Below are 15831 nucleotides of genomic sequence, written 5' to 3'. Positions count from 1 at the left end.
GCACTCAGCAAGTCTGTGGTAGTATATAGTAGATTCTGGCGTAAACAAAGAGAGCGCTTGGCTGCCAATCAAGGCGGGCGCACCCATACCTCCTTCCCCGCCCACACGCTCCTTGCCAATTACCGTGAGTGGCGGGTAGCCGAACCAATGCGATGGGCCGAGAGGTCAGGGACAGTGCCAATGAAGGAAGGGGAAATGAGAGGCGATGCCCGCCGTGCGGCCAATGAGGGGGAGGTGGGTGTGTTCGCGTCCCACCCTCTCGGGGCTGGCCGGGGACGACGCTGGTTAAAAAGCATCGAGGTGGTGCTAGAGACAAACATCGCAAACGCGGCACCATAGCAGGCGGATCAAAAAAAAAAAAAACAAAACCTCCCTTTCTCAAAAGAAAAAGCACAGGAACCCTGCCCCAGATCTGAGCTTCTCTGTATTGCCGCCAGCTACTATTTGCAGAAGGAACCCCCGAGTGGTTCTGCATTCTGCTCTGCTCGTCTGCGTTGGGATTAAAGAGCCCGCTATGTCCAGCGTGCAGCAACTTTTCGGCGGCAGTGTGGAGAGGATGGCGGCTAGAAGGAGCTTTCCTCACCACGCCACCACCGCCGTGTGTAGGAGCCTCTTCGGACCCATTGACCACGAGGAGCTGCGACGGGAGGCCAAGAACAAGCTGCGGGAGATCAGCGAACAGGCCCAACAGAAGTGGAATTTCAACTTCGCCACGGACACCCCGCTGGAAGGTGGCGAGTACCAGTGGGAGGAAGGCAGCGACGTGCCCGTCTTCTACCGGGAAATCATCCAGAGGGGGAAGGTCCGTCTGCAGTGTCCGGCTCTCGAGTCCTGCAACTCTGATAGCGAGAGCTGTGCTCCCGCCGGCCTGGACTCCCCCGACATCGTCCAGCGGTTATCGGGGCTGGAAAACGGAGAGACCAACCAAGAAAACCGATCGGATAACTTGCACTCAGGAATTAAAACGGGCAGAGTGGCGTGCGCTCGGAAAAAGGGCTCAACGGGGCACATCACAGGTGAGACGGAACTCCCCGCCGCTTCCTCACCAACCCCGGTTACCGAATCCTTATTTAAAGACCGTTTGCCTAGCGACGGCTTGCGATCGTGAGCTCTTCTGGCGGTTGTTGTTGCGAGGGCTGGAAGGCGAAACATTCCTGTGTAACGTAGTAGCGATACCTCTCCCTGAAAAGTGCTTACACAGCAACTTTCAGTCGCGGCGGGGTGGGTGGACGAGAGGTCTGCGCTTACAGCCCCACTATTTGTCCCAATTGATGGGGCAAATCTCCTTTTCCTTGACATTTTTAAAAACCTTTCACCCCAAAAAAATATTTACGTAACCCTTTAAATATATATATATATTTGAGATGTATGTTACTTGGCGGTGGTTTGGAGAAGGCTGTCGTATTTAAATGTGTGTGTATGTTTTTTTTAATTGTGGTTAGATTTTTTCGTCAAACGAAAAAGGACGATTGGAGACAAAGCTCCCAGTGAGAACGGATCTCTGCCGGGAGAACAAACTCCACGCAAGAGAATACGATAGAGAAAAAAAAAAGAAACGATAAAAAGGACAACAGAAATAAAAGTGAGTAGACTGCGCGTTGAACCACTGGAAAGCATGAATTGGGAGAAAAACAAGGACGGGGTCGGGCATGAGAAATGGCTCGTAGTATAAGATAGTAAACAACTTGCTCAACTCTCGACGTCAGGCGAGTGGGGCGAGGTTTGAGCTGTCATTGTCCCGTGACTGAGCAGCATTTTGTGAACTGCAGTAACCGAGCACAGTAGCGGGCTGGAGATTCAAAAGTCAGCCGCAAGCAACCTTTTGCGAGTTTATTTTCCAAAAAAAAACGTTGCAAAAGTAAATTTGTTTGTTGCTGTGTGTGTGTGTGTTTACTGTGACCGGGAAAGAGAGGGGGGTTAAAGTAAGAGGTCGGCACCTTTAAACTGGTCATTCGTTTTTGCATTGAAGTTGCTTTTAATCTGTAACCTTCAGGATATTATTAAATGTTAGTACTTTTTAGTACATATATGAAGCCTTTAGTATCCCGCCTGGAGGCAGTGACGTCAACTGAGGGGGAGGGGGTCCTTCAGACGTCACGGTGCGATCGCATTGAGCTGACTCACCATTGATTGGGGAAGGGAGGGGGAGAGTAGCTGGTTTAGTACTGTCATTGACAATTACTGCTATTTGCCTCGAGATCCGTAACCCTAACAATGTTTTTTCTCTCTCCCTCCTTCTCCACACCCTGCAGTTATTTGCACTCCACGTTTTTTTTTCGGTGCAATGAAAAGAAGTGGCTGACAGCGACCATTCGCCATCCTGACTGTTTTGTTCCCGAAAGGCTGTTCAAAAGAAGACTACACTGACCCGAGTATCAGGGATGAAGACTGGCTCTTTCGATTGTGTTGATTGCATACCCAGTACATGTAGCAACCAGTCCCCACTGGTGGATGTGCCATTACCGCCAGTGTTAAGGAGCGAATCCAGCCATTCAAATCTGAACATTATGTATCCACACTGGTCAAGTGTAATGCTTAACAATGAATATATTACGGGGAAAAATAAGTTCTAAATAGTGCTCTGCTGATATCTCTCAGTACAACTCGAGATGTATATTTGTAAATTACAAAAGCTTATACTAACTTATATTTCATATTTATGTTAAGAATGGTTCCATCAGTTCTGGCACCCAATTAGCTCCCTTTATGTCGGGACGAAAGGGCACTCTCTTGCTTTATTTACAAAGTCTGTAAATATGTTTTTATTTTTTTAGTTTGTGTCTTACGTCCACATCTCGTATGTAGCCAAAATGTTTTGTATACTTGAAGGTTGAGCATAGGGTTCCATTTTTTTTGTTTCTGAGCCGTTCATGTACCACTGCCACATTTTGTGTTGGTAAAGTTTGGAAAGACAAAAAAAAATCACATTTTTTCAACTGAATAAATGAATACAGTTTAATTTTTACATTGTCCTGTCTACCTTCTTCAATCACCAATTGCACACTATCCACACTTGGTAAAGGTATATGGGGAAACTTGAAATTTCATGTTGCCTGTAGATTGAGGTTTTAAGTCCAAACTTAAGTAATTTCTCTTCTCCTCCTTGCATATTAAAAAAAAAATAAGGCTATATTGTGAAGATTCTAGTCTCCCGATCATTCCGGGGAAGGAGTTGAATGATGCACTTAAGATAGACACTAAAAGCTGGAGTAACTCAGGGGGACAGGCAGCATCTGGAGAGAGGGGATCGGTGAGACCCTTCACTTTTTCAACAGCGGCAATATTATTCTTCCTCCGGACTGACCCGTCGTTAAATGTCCAGCGATTCATTTAGGACTTCGTAAAGCACGCGGAATTGACCCATGAAATTTTGCAGGCAGCTCGAAATGGCCGGAATAAGATTAATGGTGCGATATTTTCGTACTCGGGATTTGATTAAACGAGACAGGATCGAATGCCGTCTGATTCACGACCCGTGCACCTGGACGGACCCTAGGTGTTTCCCAGGTCTTCAGAGCAAATCTCTATTGACTTTTAAACACCTGTTCATGTTCTCCGCAAAACCAACGCCAGGCGAATTCCCGCCTTCTCCGTTTGATTCCTCAACAATAAAATGCACAGGGGGTTGGGTGGGGGGAAGGGGGGAGTTGAGATTGATGTGCTGTGTGTTACTTTCTCTTGCTTGAATCGGGGAAGGCAGCTCTGCTATTGTCCCGCAGAATGTTGGTTAAGAAAGACGCGTCTTGGACATTCCAAATTATTTTCATTTTAATGAAATTCGCCGTCAACGAAGGAAAAAAACGTAAGAATTCCGCCCAATGCGCTTTTAAAATTAGATGAAAAATGACACTTCACTCATTTAAAAATCACTTGCCTTTAGTCTTTCAGACCTACAGATACTGAGGAGAAAGGGTTGTTTTCTGTCCAGTTGCCATGAGTACAACGGAACAGATGCCTTAATCAGCTAATGTCGGCACCGATAAAAACTAGTCACTTGGGAGTCATGATTTGTATATATTTTGTGTGTGTGAGTGTGTATACATGAGTGTGTGAGTATATATATATATATATATATGTATATATATATATATATGTGTGTGTGTGTGTGCGTATGAGTGGCTGTATATATGTTTTTGTGTGTATAATGTGTACGTGTATATGTGAATTTGTATGTGTGTGTGAATTAGTGTATGAGTGTATGTGTTCGAGTGTGTATGTATAATGAGTGTATATATATATATATATATATATATATATATATATATATATATATATATGTGTGTGTGTGTGTATTTATTATGTGTGTGTGAATTTGTATATGAGTCTATGTGTTCGAGTGTGTATGTATAATGTGTGTGTGTGTGTGTGTGTAGTAACGTGACGGGAGGGTGGGGTTGGAGTTGTGGAAAGGTTCGTGAGGTGAGAAGAAAAGTAAAGACCACAGATTGAAACGTTTCCATAAAAACCCCATCTCCGGTGTATTTTGTGCGCTCAGGGCAGGGCAGCGCACTGCGGTACAACGCTCCTGGGTTCTGGCCTTTTGCTCAGTCTTGTTTCGCCCGAGGCGGAACGGGAGATAAGGAAACAGCCAATAAAACTGGGTGATTCCACTACCAAGAGCTGTCTCCTTTGTTTGCCAATAAGAAGAAACGGAGCATCTGATGCCTGCCACCTCTTGACATGAAGGGTGGCCCCGTCGTTGAGAGTTTGTGAAACAGAATGTGTAAATCGAAGAGTCATGCAATTTCTGAGAATCTGCTGGTCATATTTCCCCAGAATCGCAGCGTTTCCGTGTCAGCATTTCGCTCCATATTAAAAACACACATACACACACACACACAGAAGATGCAATAGGAGAATTCGAAAGAAAGTTGACTAATTCCAACCATCCGTGGGCTCTCCCTCCCCTCGACTCCAGGGAAGGCACAATGATGTCACAGTTGGAAAGCCAAAACAAAATACTACGGTGGCTGGCAACTCTGAAATAAACTCAACACGTGCTGGAAAACATTCAGCAGGTCATACTAAATCAGAATGGAACGGATAACCAGATAATAAGGGGCTCGAGGGCTCCGATATTACTGAGATTGAATGACAGCGTTATCGCCAGTCTCCTCGGCCAACGGTTGAGAGAGTGGAACCTGCACAATGCCGAGGGTTAGCAATATCATTTTTATTTCCCGAGGGGGAGGGGGTAGGGGGAATGGTCTTTGTACTTCAGTGACCATGTTAAACAATATTAACAATGGACTCAGGAAAGGCAGCTGTATGGAGCCCGATTTATAGGCTCTCCCCTGCTAGAATGGAAGCAGGTGTCTTACGCACCATTGTGTAGCCAGTCTCCTACTAAAATAGCCTCATCGAAATCACAATGACTCACTTATAGAGTGCTCTGCTCAAAATATATGAATTTGATGTAGAATGTACACGGGTGTGTGTGTTAATATGGGTGTCGCAGTCATGTAATATAGAGACTAGTGTCCATCATTCTCTGTGGGCCAGGTTGTAGATGATTGTTGCACTGTATCCCCCCCCCCCCCCCCCCCCCCCCCCCCCCCCCCCCCCCCCCCCCCCCCCCCCCCCCCCCCCCCCCCCCCCCCCCCCCCCCCCCCCCCCCCCCCCAACAGTGCAGGAGCCCTGTTCTCATTACGGACACAAAGCACACTGGGCCCCTATTCTTCACGAGGTTTGTAGCCATATGGCAAATCCGTGTAGACATAGGCGAGATCCATTTATTCGGAGCAATAATGTCTTGCATCGGGAACAATTGGAACTTTGTTTGGCTTCTTTTATATAGAAGCAAATAAGAGAGAAGGGAGGGGAAATAATCTAACTATGAGAGATATCCAGCTAATTATCAACCAAGCCCATATGTGCCTATAGTTTCACAGTAATTGAATGAACTGGGCGATCTTTCAGGGTAAATAAGCCATATGTATGGATATATGCAACACACGAAATAAAAACCTTTGTTATTTTAAAACACGGAGCAGAGACTGATTGAATCGGGAAATACGCAAAGCAAACGATGTAAAGCCACGATTATCATCCTTTAGAGAGTCTGTAGAGGCGAATCATATCTGAGGCTCGTCTATCTCAGGTTGGCAGTTCACTATGGCGTTACGTTTCATATTTGTAATTTAGGAGGAAAAACAGCTATTATCACGTGTACCAAATTGGCCATTCGGTAGACATTAATGTCAAGAGTACAGTATTGTATTCCTCGCTTGCACAGGCACACAACACGTAGACATTCACAAGGTGTGTTCTTTGTGTGGCTAAAGTGAAACGGCAACCGTATTTAATATCACGAAATAAATAGCACAGACCTGTTACTAATGCATCGACTATCCGCTACAAAACGGTTTTGAGTTATCGTGACGGCTATTCATTGAACTTATCTTGGCATTAACGACGAATATCAACAGAGCAGTCCTCGATCGCCAATACATACGATGTAATTCCCCGCATATAAATAGTTCCCTCAATGACTCAGTGAGATATCAAGGAGAATCATCCGATTTATTTTCTCCGTGGCCAATATATTTTAATCAATAAATGCTCAGAGAAGGATAAAACGAACTCACAAAGTCGAATCGGTTATTAATTAAGTCGGGAAGTTCATTGCGTGTTTGTCTGTTCAATAACTTGCTTTCCGATGTTTTAAGACAACATACGAGTTATTTTCCTCATGTCTCGCACACATCCACACATGGGTTATTTATCATAATCGTTCAGCTCATTCGGTTACTTAAAATGTGGGCACGTTTAGGCTTGGCTTAGAGTCAGCTGCATGATTGCATACATATATGGTTCTGGTAGAATTAGTGTAAATATAACCGAGGATGAATTGAACTTCTCATACTATATGGTATGAAAAGGTGGTTTTAAGATTCACACATGGTGAAAACCCAGACGAATCAAAACCAACATCACTCCAGACACCTCAAGCGGCCCAACGTAACTGCATCATGCGTGTTTCACTAGCCACAGCATCCGTTTGCTTATTACTCATTGACCTGTGCTGTTCAACTCAGACAAGCCCATGTTCATTTCGCTTTAAGGCGGGGGGGAAGACTTTGGCTGGATGATGTTGTTCAAAATCTCTGATCTTCAAAGAAACATCCACATAGATCATCAAACACTCGTGAGAAACATCAGTCATTCAAAAAAAAAGTAGCGGCCCCTCTAGTGTGGATAACACCCCTCCATCGGGTAGCTTTATTTGACCCGTGTAATTTACCTGCTACTAAAGTTGGTCTACTTATTAGATATATTATTCAGCAGGCATACAATATCGCACCAGTCTGTGTGAAGCCTAAATCTTTAAATAACTATGTGGTCTCCGTAACCTAATCTGCTGCCATTGTATGCGCAAACGTTTCAGTTCTTCCATGAGACGATTATCATCACCGCTGTATAATACTTATTGCGGTCGTAGTTCTGAAATAATCCTTCGCTGTAAAAGAAAGTGTTGCTTCTGCCATGAACCATTCATACTTTGTTTATTATTGATAATAAACTCTGGAGCCTGAAAGTAAAACCGTAAAAGCAACGATTGGGGGTTATCATGCGTAAAAAAAAACATTAGATGTAATTTGGCAGAGATATTGCGAGGACGATGTTGTAAACTTGTTGGCTTCACAAAAATATAACTCTTCGGGAGAGGAGGGAAGGGGAGCCGAGTAAAACATTGGGGAATCAACCAAGTGAACAGATATAGTTCCGTGTCGCTTTTCTTTCGCCGGGAGATTGATTATAACTCATTTGATTGGGATGGGGACGAGGTATTCGACACTTTCCACTAGTCATTGAGAGAAAAATTGTAAATCGCGCCAAGAATCTGGACGGGTTAGTTAACTTTGCCTTCACTTACACTGCGACGAATACAAACGTTAAAAAAAACACACCCTCTAGTCCAGGATGCATGGTTTTGTCTGAGATAAGCTTCACATCTCAGATAACCAGTAGCCTTACGTTTAAAGGAAGGAAACCGGATCAATTCATATTTTGAATCTGGATGTTAGCATTTAAAAAAATATCAAATGCGGTTGCTAGTCTGAGTTTTTTTTATTTGAACGTTGCCTCGTTTTATTTAACAGCCAATCCTATTGCTTGCCACAACAATGTACAGCGGTCCTCTCCGCCTCTTACCCACAACTCTATTGTGTATCGTAAACCATTGATGCTTTATTCCACCCCCCCCCCCCCCCCCCCAAATCATATATTAAGTAAACAGTGGAAGCTAAATACTGATTTTGCCAAAGAACTAAACGTGACCCCAGCGTGAACCTAATAGCGTTTTTTCCCCCTTTGCCTATCAGTGCGCCGAATATTGGTACTGGCATAAAGTGGGACAGTGGAACTGCTTGACGAGATTAGCTTCATACTCAACGTTACAAAGCTGATTTATCAGATTTAATACATTCAGGGTCTGGATGGGGGAACCGCGCCTCGGTATAAACCCACATACATTCCTCGCCCATCTGCAAAGCAATACAATTTAATTCCAGAGAGGGAGAAAAAAAATCTAAGACAATTAGCATTTTACAGGGCATCTGGCACTAGGGTTTGTTTCGAAGCAGACGACGTTTGTGGATGAATAACAAAAGAGAGCTTCATGGCGCGTTTAAGCTAAGGGTTGCAGTGAGCGTGCCACGCTATTGACCTGTAAATAAGCCATTGTACCCGAATTAAAGCGCTCCCGTCCCGGGGCTCGCAATCAGCTCGATCGGCCTCAAACTGAACGAAAACACTAATGAGTGCCGTCTGCCTTCTCACATACCCCCATTATGTGGCCAGGGTCCCGATAACAACAAGCAGGGACTTGGGGAGTGATTAGCGGTATCAGCAGCTCCGTGGGTGCCTGGGGTATTGTACTCATCTTCCAACGCAGCCCGGGGATGGGGGTCATGGTGTTAACAACCTGTCTCTCTCAATACATTATATCTACTCTGTCGATGTGGCTTCTGTTATTTACCGTCCTGTAGAATTATACGTAGCGTGTGAGATTTCTGGCCAAATAAAAGGAGCAAGAGGCGAGAAAACACTGTGTTGCCTCATCAAACTCTGCCTTGTAGCAAACCAACAGTTTATGTCAGATAAGCAGAACAAAATGCGTAGGAAGAAACTGCAGATGCCGGTTTAAACCGAAGATATATCCAAAGAGCTGGAGTAACTCAGCGGGTCAGGCAGCATCTCTGGAGAGAATGAATAGGTGACGTTTTGTGTCTGAAGAAGGGTCTCGACACGAAACGCCACCAGTTCCTTCTCTCCAGAGATGCTGCCTGATCCGCTGAGTTACTCCAACTTTTTGTGTCTATCTTCAGATAAGCAAGAGTCCGACAAGCAATAAGGGTAGAGGTGTAAAATAATAAATTAGACGGACATATTTATGCATCTAGTATATTTGAGTATTGCGGAAGTGCTTTATACGTGATGCAACCTCTACTGTGGGATTTGCCTCCACCCACTTCAAAGTGTTTTGTTTCACTGGGATGGAAATATTTGGCAATATTTGGAAATTGTACCTGACCAAACCACGCCCATCTTTCGCAATCTCCTCAGCGCGGGAAAAGCAGCTCGGCTACTGGCTCGGCTAGTGGGGAGAGCGGGATTGAGAGCGCTCAGCGGCCAGGGTGTTTTTTCGGCGCGGGCGGAATTGACCGAGTGACCGGTCAATGAATGCGAGGGGCGCGAAGGAGAGCGGGCTCGGCGGGGCCGGCAAGCAGCCGCCAGCGCGGCCGATCAATTACCCCCCCGGGCAGCGGTAGAATGCCCCCCCCCCCCCCCCCCCCCCTAAATCAGCACAGCAAAAGCACCCTTTAAATGTGTAGCAAGGAACTGCAGATGCTGGTTTGAACCGAAGATAAACACAAAAAGCTGGAGTTAGCGCTTTTTAAAGCACAGCTCTCCTCTACAGTGGATCGATGCAAGACCAGCGAGGAACAATTTCATCACACAAGGAAAAGCTGCAAATTAATTGTTGCTCCTTTAAAACGTCTACACAATCCAACGTTTAAAGAGGAATTATACATTCTAACAAATACACACGTCCTCTTCTCTTTGTGTTTCTATTCCTTCTCTCCAGAGATGCTGCATGCCCCGCTGAGTTACTCCAGCATTTTGTGTCTTATCTTCGGTGTAAACCAGCATCTGCAGTTCTTTTTTACACACATCCAATTCACGTTGGACATTCAGTAGTTTGTCAGCAGAGTTGGAAAATAAAGGGGTTCCCCTCTTACTACAGATACTGCCAGACCTGCCGTGTTTTATTTTCAACAGCATTTCCTGTTTTAAAAAATATATATTTTGATATGAAGAATTAGAAAATCCCTTTAACAATTAGAGGGAATTAAATGAATGTAGACTGGGATTGGGTGGACAGTGTCAATCCTTCCACTGCTGAAGGGATATTCAATTGTTCGTCACCAAAATGACTTGAAAGGAAGTAAAATGCTCTTGGTTATGTTGGCGTTGTAATTCACCTCTTAACCCTCTTTGGTCCTGTGTTCATTTAGAACGCTCCTTAAATCATTCTCTTTCAATTAAGGTTTTGGTTACCCTGAACTAATATTGCCTTGGTGTTTAATGTTGGTCGATAACGCTCTGAGAAGTTGTTTTTTTTCCCGGATTAAATACGTTCTATGATAACTTTTATCAAATTCAATGATATTTTATCAAAGATCCAATGACACTTTCAGCACAAGTTGTGCTCGGCGTGCCGGGCGAACCCGACTCTTATTTTGCTGTTTTCCTCTTGAAGAGTCCAGATTAGCCAGCAGTGCAAGTGAAAGAGAAGTCGATTTTATTTTCTGTAGCCTGGACGCTCCCAGGTGTTGGGAGCGGTTACTTGTTTTACTTTGCATTCATCTCCCGTGCAAACAAAGGGGACTCATTCAGGCAAAGCGGCCAGGCAGAAGCCTGAGTGACAAGAAACTCGTGTGCAGCGTCTCCGATGGCCAGCGAAAACTCGGCTCCGCCAGCGCCGATCGGTTTCCCGACGCAGATACCTTTTACCGCTTACCGCGAAATCTAAACTTCCCCGAGAATACGGGAGAAAACGAACCCTGGCGAGGAATGAATGCTCCCAGCTTATTACTAAATTAGCCTGGTCCTGTTTTGATTTATCGAGCAATTTATTACCAAATAGCTATTTATTACAATGTTACTGGAGTGAAGCTGATCATAAATAACTAATAATAATATCAAATCCAGAGAACACAGTCCTGGCACAACAAGGACTCGTGGAGAAAGAAGCAAATACAAGAATAACTCATCCAATCGTACATATTTACAATCGGGCCATTCGACCCACAGTGATCTACAACAGGGAGGACGGGGGTTCAATTCAGATCGATCTCAGCTCCAGAGAGTCTGTAGAATAAGGCACGTTGTGTTCATTCTAAAACGTTTTAAAGCGATGTTTTTCTTTCTGTAGGTTTTTGCCACTACGAAACCCCTGAGTGAACTTTCTTCCTCAACTCTCCACTGACCCTTGCAACTATTGGGCCCTGCCAGTGTGGTGGTTATTGACCGACATAAATTCATTGTCCCCCCTGGCATGCTCAGACCCTCAGAACCTTGTGCCCACAAGGTATCATAGTCATCCAGTGTGGAAACAAGGCCTCAAGGCCACCAAGTCTGGCTGCCGGCAAAGATGGTAGAATGGTGCAAGACTGTAGTGCAATCTGAAAGAAGTGAAAAGGATGATTGAAGTACAATAATGGAATAACTGAATAAGTTTAGTCTTTAGAGTTTACAGATATAGCTTGGAAACAGGCCCTTCGGCCCATCGTGTCCGTGCCAACCAGTGATCATCCCTTACACCAACACTATCCTCAACAATAGGGACAATTTTACAACTTGCCAAAGCCAAGTAACCGACGAATCTATACATCTTTGGAGTGTGGAAGGAAACCGGAGCACCCAGAGGAAACCCACACAGTCACTGAGAATGTACAAACTCTGTACAGACAGCATCCATGGTCAGGATCGAACCCTGGTCTCTGGCACAGCAAGGCAACAACTCTGCTGCTCTAGAGGTAGAGGTAAGAGTAAGCGTAGATGGCAGCCCCTCCAGGAAGTGGGTGTGAAAGAGGTGGTTAGTTCAGAGTGGAGAAGCTCAAGCTTCTTAAGTCTGAGCTTGTACCTTGTAATTTTTTCCCCAGAAGGTATTGGCCAGGGTGCCAGGCGTCCTTGTTGTGACGTGAAGAGCTTGCGATGGTCTGGGCTATGTTCACCATTCTCTGTGGGCTCAGCAGGTCAAGAGCAGTACAGTTGTTGTACCAGGTTGAGATGCATCATGTCAGAATATTCTCTATCGCACATCAGGTGAGAAAATCCTCTTAGACATGCAAAATCTTCATAACTGACAAAGAACGTAAATACACTGTTGTATTTTCTTGATCACTGCTTAAGTGTGAGGATCAGGTTATGTTGTTGATAATATGGATGTCTAGGAACTGTTTACCATCTCTACAGTGGCTCCATTAATGAAGGCAAGGTTATGTCCATCCCTTGCTTCATTAGGTCACCAGCCAACTCTATTGCCTTGCTAATGTTAAGGGGTCGGTTCAATGGTACGTTGGTGCTTTATTGTCACGTGTGCAACTGCACAGTGAGATTCTTTTCTTACAACAGTCCAGCGGAGTATTGCCATACCTACGCACATTCTAATTAGCATGGTGTATAGAAATAGTCCACTATCTTGAAAGGAAGAGGCGCCATGTTGTGGTGTCATTTTTAAAGTCCAGTCTGCATCCTTGTTCTTGTGAGCATTGCCCAATCTAGGCAAGCCCCAGGCTGCTGCAGGCTTCAAGCTATCACCTTAATTTGGCCAGTGAACTGACATCCCCGTTCACCTTAGTTTCCCGGGGACGGCCTTCCGTCGTCCACCTAGAAGGCGTGGTAGGCCAGACCCAGGTTCCCTCTCCTACCGGGCTTGCTCATTTGCCCATTGTGTCCATTTTTGTCACCAGCGCCATCCTCCTGGTCTCCGGTCTGGGCTTGCTTGGCGGGGGTTGCTTGTCGGATTCCCCCCTTCTGATCGTGGCACGCCGGGTTGTAGTGTGTTCAGCCACAGGGGACAAACAGGGGCCGGCTCGGTGGCTTCCCACCAACAAGCCACAGCCCACTGTGAGCTTCTGATGCCGTGTAGCCCACTGGAAGCTTTATTCTCCTGATACCATGACATGAGGTTCTTGATACCTTTCCTGCACTTCATTGGTATTGATCCAGCTGATAAAAGAGGGACTAACAGTGGACTTAAAGATAGAGTTGTCTTTGTATTTGGCCACATAGAACATAGCAAGAGACAGTGGTACCAGCATTAATGGTGAGGGTGGAGGGAGTATTATGGCCAACTCTAACCAACTGAGGTCTGCCATACAGGAAGTCCAGAAGTCAGTTGCAGAAGGAGGGCCCCAGGCAAAGTTCATAGAAGCATAGAACACAGAAACACTCCCTTCAGCCAGGCTTGCCCATGCCGAACAAGACGCCCCATCTGCACTGATCCCACCTGCCCACATTTGGCCCATAACTTAATCTGAGGAAATACATTCTTGCCATAGAGGGTGTACAGAGAAGGTTCACCAGACTGATTCCTGGGATGGCAGGACTTTCATATGAAGAAAGACTGGATAGACTTGACTTGTACTCGCTAGAATTTAGAAGATTGAGGGGGGATCTTATAGAAACTTACAAAATTCTTAAGGGGTTGGACAGGCTAGATGCAGGAAGATTATTCCCAATGTTGGGGAAGTCCAGAACAAGGGGTCACAGTTTAAGGATAAGAGGGAAGTCTTTTGGGACCGTGATGACATAATCACTTTTTACACAGAGAGTGGTGAATCTGTGGAATTCTCTGCCACAGAAGGTAGTTGAGGCCAGTTCATTGGCTATATTTAAGAGGGAGTTAGATGTGGCCCTTGTGGCTAAAGGGATCAGGGGGCATGGAGAGAAGGCAGGTATGGGATACTGAGTTGGATGATCAGCCATGATAATATTGAGTGGCGGTGTAGGTTCGAAGGGCCGAATGGTCTACTCCTGCACTTATTTTCTATGTTTCTATGTTTCTATCCCTCTAAATTTTCCTGTAATGGATTAGCTTAATTGGTCTGATGGTGTAGAAGGCTGAGCTGGAGTCAATGAATAGCATCATGACATTGAAGATAAACACAAAATGCTAGATTAACTCAGGAGGACAGGCAGTATCGCTGGAGAGAAGGAATGGGTGTCATTTTGGGTCGAGACCCTTCTTCAGACTGGAGATGATGTTGGTGTCCCCCACCACTACATCGCCTCTCTGTGCAGGCCGCATCTGATCCATGCACTCATAGAAAGGAAATAAGAGAAGGAATCTCCAGATTTTGGAATGTAGAGCAAAAAAACAAACAACTCAATTGAAATAAGAGAACACTGTTTTAAATTAGAACGCGAGAGATGACAGCAGGAATAGGCTAGGTGGCTCATTGATCCTGCTCGTCTGCTCATTAATATGAAGGGTGATCCTCATCTTAGTCCAATCTCCTCGCTAATGACATATTGATTTATTTTTTTAGTTCAAATTGTTGAACATAATGGAAAAAACCCAGCCAGTTACAGAAAAATAAGTCTAGATCGAAAGGATAGGATAGTCATGCTGGGTAACTTTCCTGTTGTCGACACAAGGAGAATGAAGAAGGGTCATCACAGACTGGAGAAGGGTCTCGACTCAAAACGTCACCCATTCCTTCTCTCCAGAGATGCTGCCTGCCAGTGCCTGCCCCGCTGAGTTACTCCAGCAGTTTGTGTCTATCTTCGGTTTAAACCAGCATCTGCAGTTCCTTCCTACTTGCTTTCCTGACAGTCAGGCTGCTGTATGGTGGAGCCTGTGTGTAACTCTCCATACATGGCATGTATCTATGAAAATTTCCCTGGATTCTTGTGACGAGATGTGGCTTTTGCTTCTACCTCTCTTTGAACAGTCTCTACTTATCTAAACACATTAACTTTGATATAAAATGAACGTGTTTGCTTCGAGCCCTTTGTCCAGTCTTTTGCCAATGTGGAGCTGTCATTAAATGTTACGTTTCAGATTTAAAAGAAAACATACTCATTTATGTTTGAAGGTCAACCCAAGGAGAGAGCTCGGTACAATTAATGCATTTAAATTTTCAGCCTGTATACATGGAAAAAATGTAGCAAAATGTACAAACTGATTTGCAGAATCAGGAAATACAACAGGGAACATTATAATCAGGCTTTTAAGACAGTTCCCCTGTCAACGGTCATAATATGCTAAATGTTCCTGATTCATTCCTCTTCTGACGTAGTTCTTAGACTGCATAGGCCAGGATTAACAATTACCATAATTTTGGTAAAACTGCAAACTGAACTATAATTAGTCTCCAGCCAATCTAAAAAGCATAGTTTTATGTGTATGTCAAGACCAATACAAGCTACAATTCTAATTTTTATTCAACTATTATATAATGCGGTGAAATAGCCAATTCAGTCATTATACTAAGGAAGAAGCAAAGGGCCACACTCTCTGCTTTAAAAGCAAAAACTCTTCAATAGAAAACACAAATTTTGCCAGTTTAAACATTCATGTAATTAAACGAGCTGATCAACAAAGGCAGTGTAACATGCTTTGAAGGTGTATTCTGACCATTTCCCTTATAGCTCCTAAACTTTGATCTTCAACAGCATCAGATGAACAAAATTCCATTAACAGGGATATAAGAGAGCAAGAGTGAGTTGTTGGTGAAAAGTGCAGGAAACTTGGCAATTGATCTGTGAACATTTGGGCAATTTCACAACTGTGCAGTTCAAACAGTCAATAGAAGG

At 44.6% G+C, this 15831-nt stretch overlaps 1 protein-coding gene across 1 annotated transcript; it reads left to right on the top strand.

Moving 5' to 3' along the window:
• The first annotated feature begins 277 nt into the window (after nucleotides 1-277).
• cdkn1cb (cyclin-dependent kinase inhibitor 1Cb) lies at nucleotides 278-2963 on the top strand. The gene is made up of 3 exons (XM_055649700.1): nucleotides 278-1016; nucleotides 1443-1582; nucleotides 2253-2963. The coding sequence occupies exons 1-2, from the start codon at nucleotides 515-517 to the stop codon at nucleotides 1538-1540; spliced, it is 600 nt and encodes a 199-aa protein (XP_055505675.1). The 5' UTR covers nucleotides 278-514; the 3' UTR covers nucleotides 1541-1582; nucleotides 2253-2963.
• Nucleotides 2964-15831: the final 12868 nt, after the last annotated feature.

Source organism: Leucoraja erinacea, chromosome 18, assembly GCF_028641065.1.
Source record: "Leucoraja erinacea ecotype New England chromosome 18, Leri_hhj_1, whole genome shotgun sequence".
Classification (NCBI taxonomy): Eukaryota; Metazoa; Chordata; class Chondrichthyes; order Rajiformes; family Rajidae; genus Leucoraja; species Leucoraja erinaceus.
This window is presented reverse-complemented; position numbering and strand designations above follow the sequence as displayed.

Coding starts and splice junctions, on each gene's coding strand:
- cdkn1cb (XM_055649700.1), top strand. CDS start 515: ATGTCCAGCGTGCAGCAACTTTTCGGCGGCAGTGTGGAGAGGATGGCG. Junction 1,017..1,442: donor CTCAACGGGGCACATCACAG/GTGAGACGGAAC, acceptor AATTGTGGTTAG/ATTTTTTCGTCAAACGAAAA.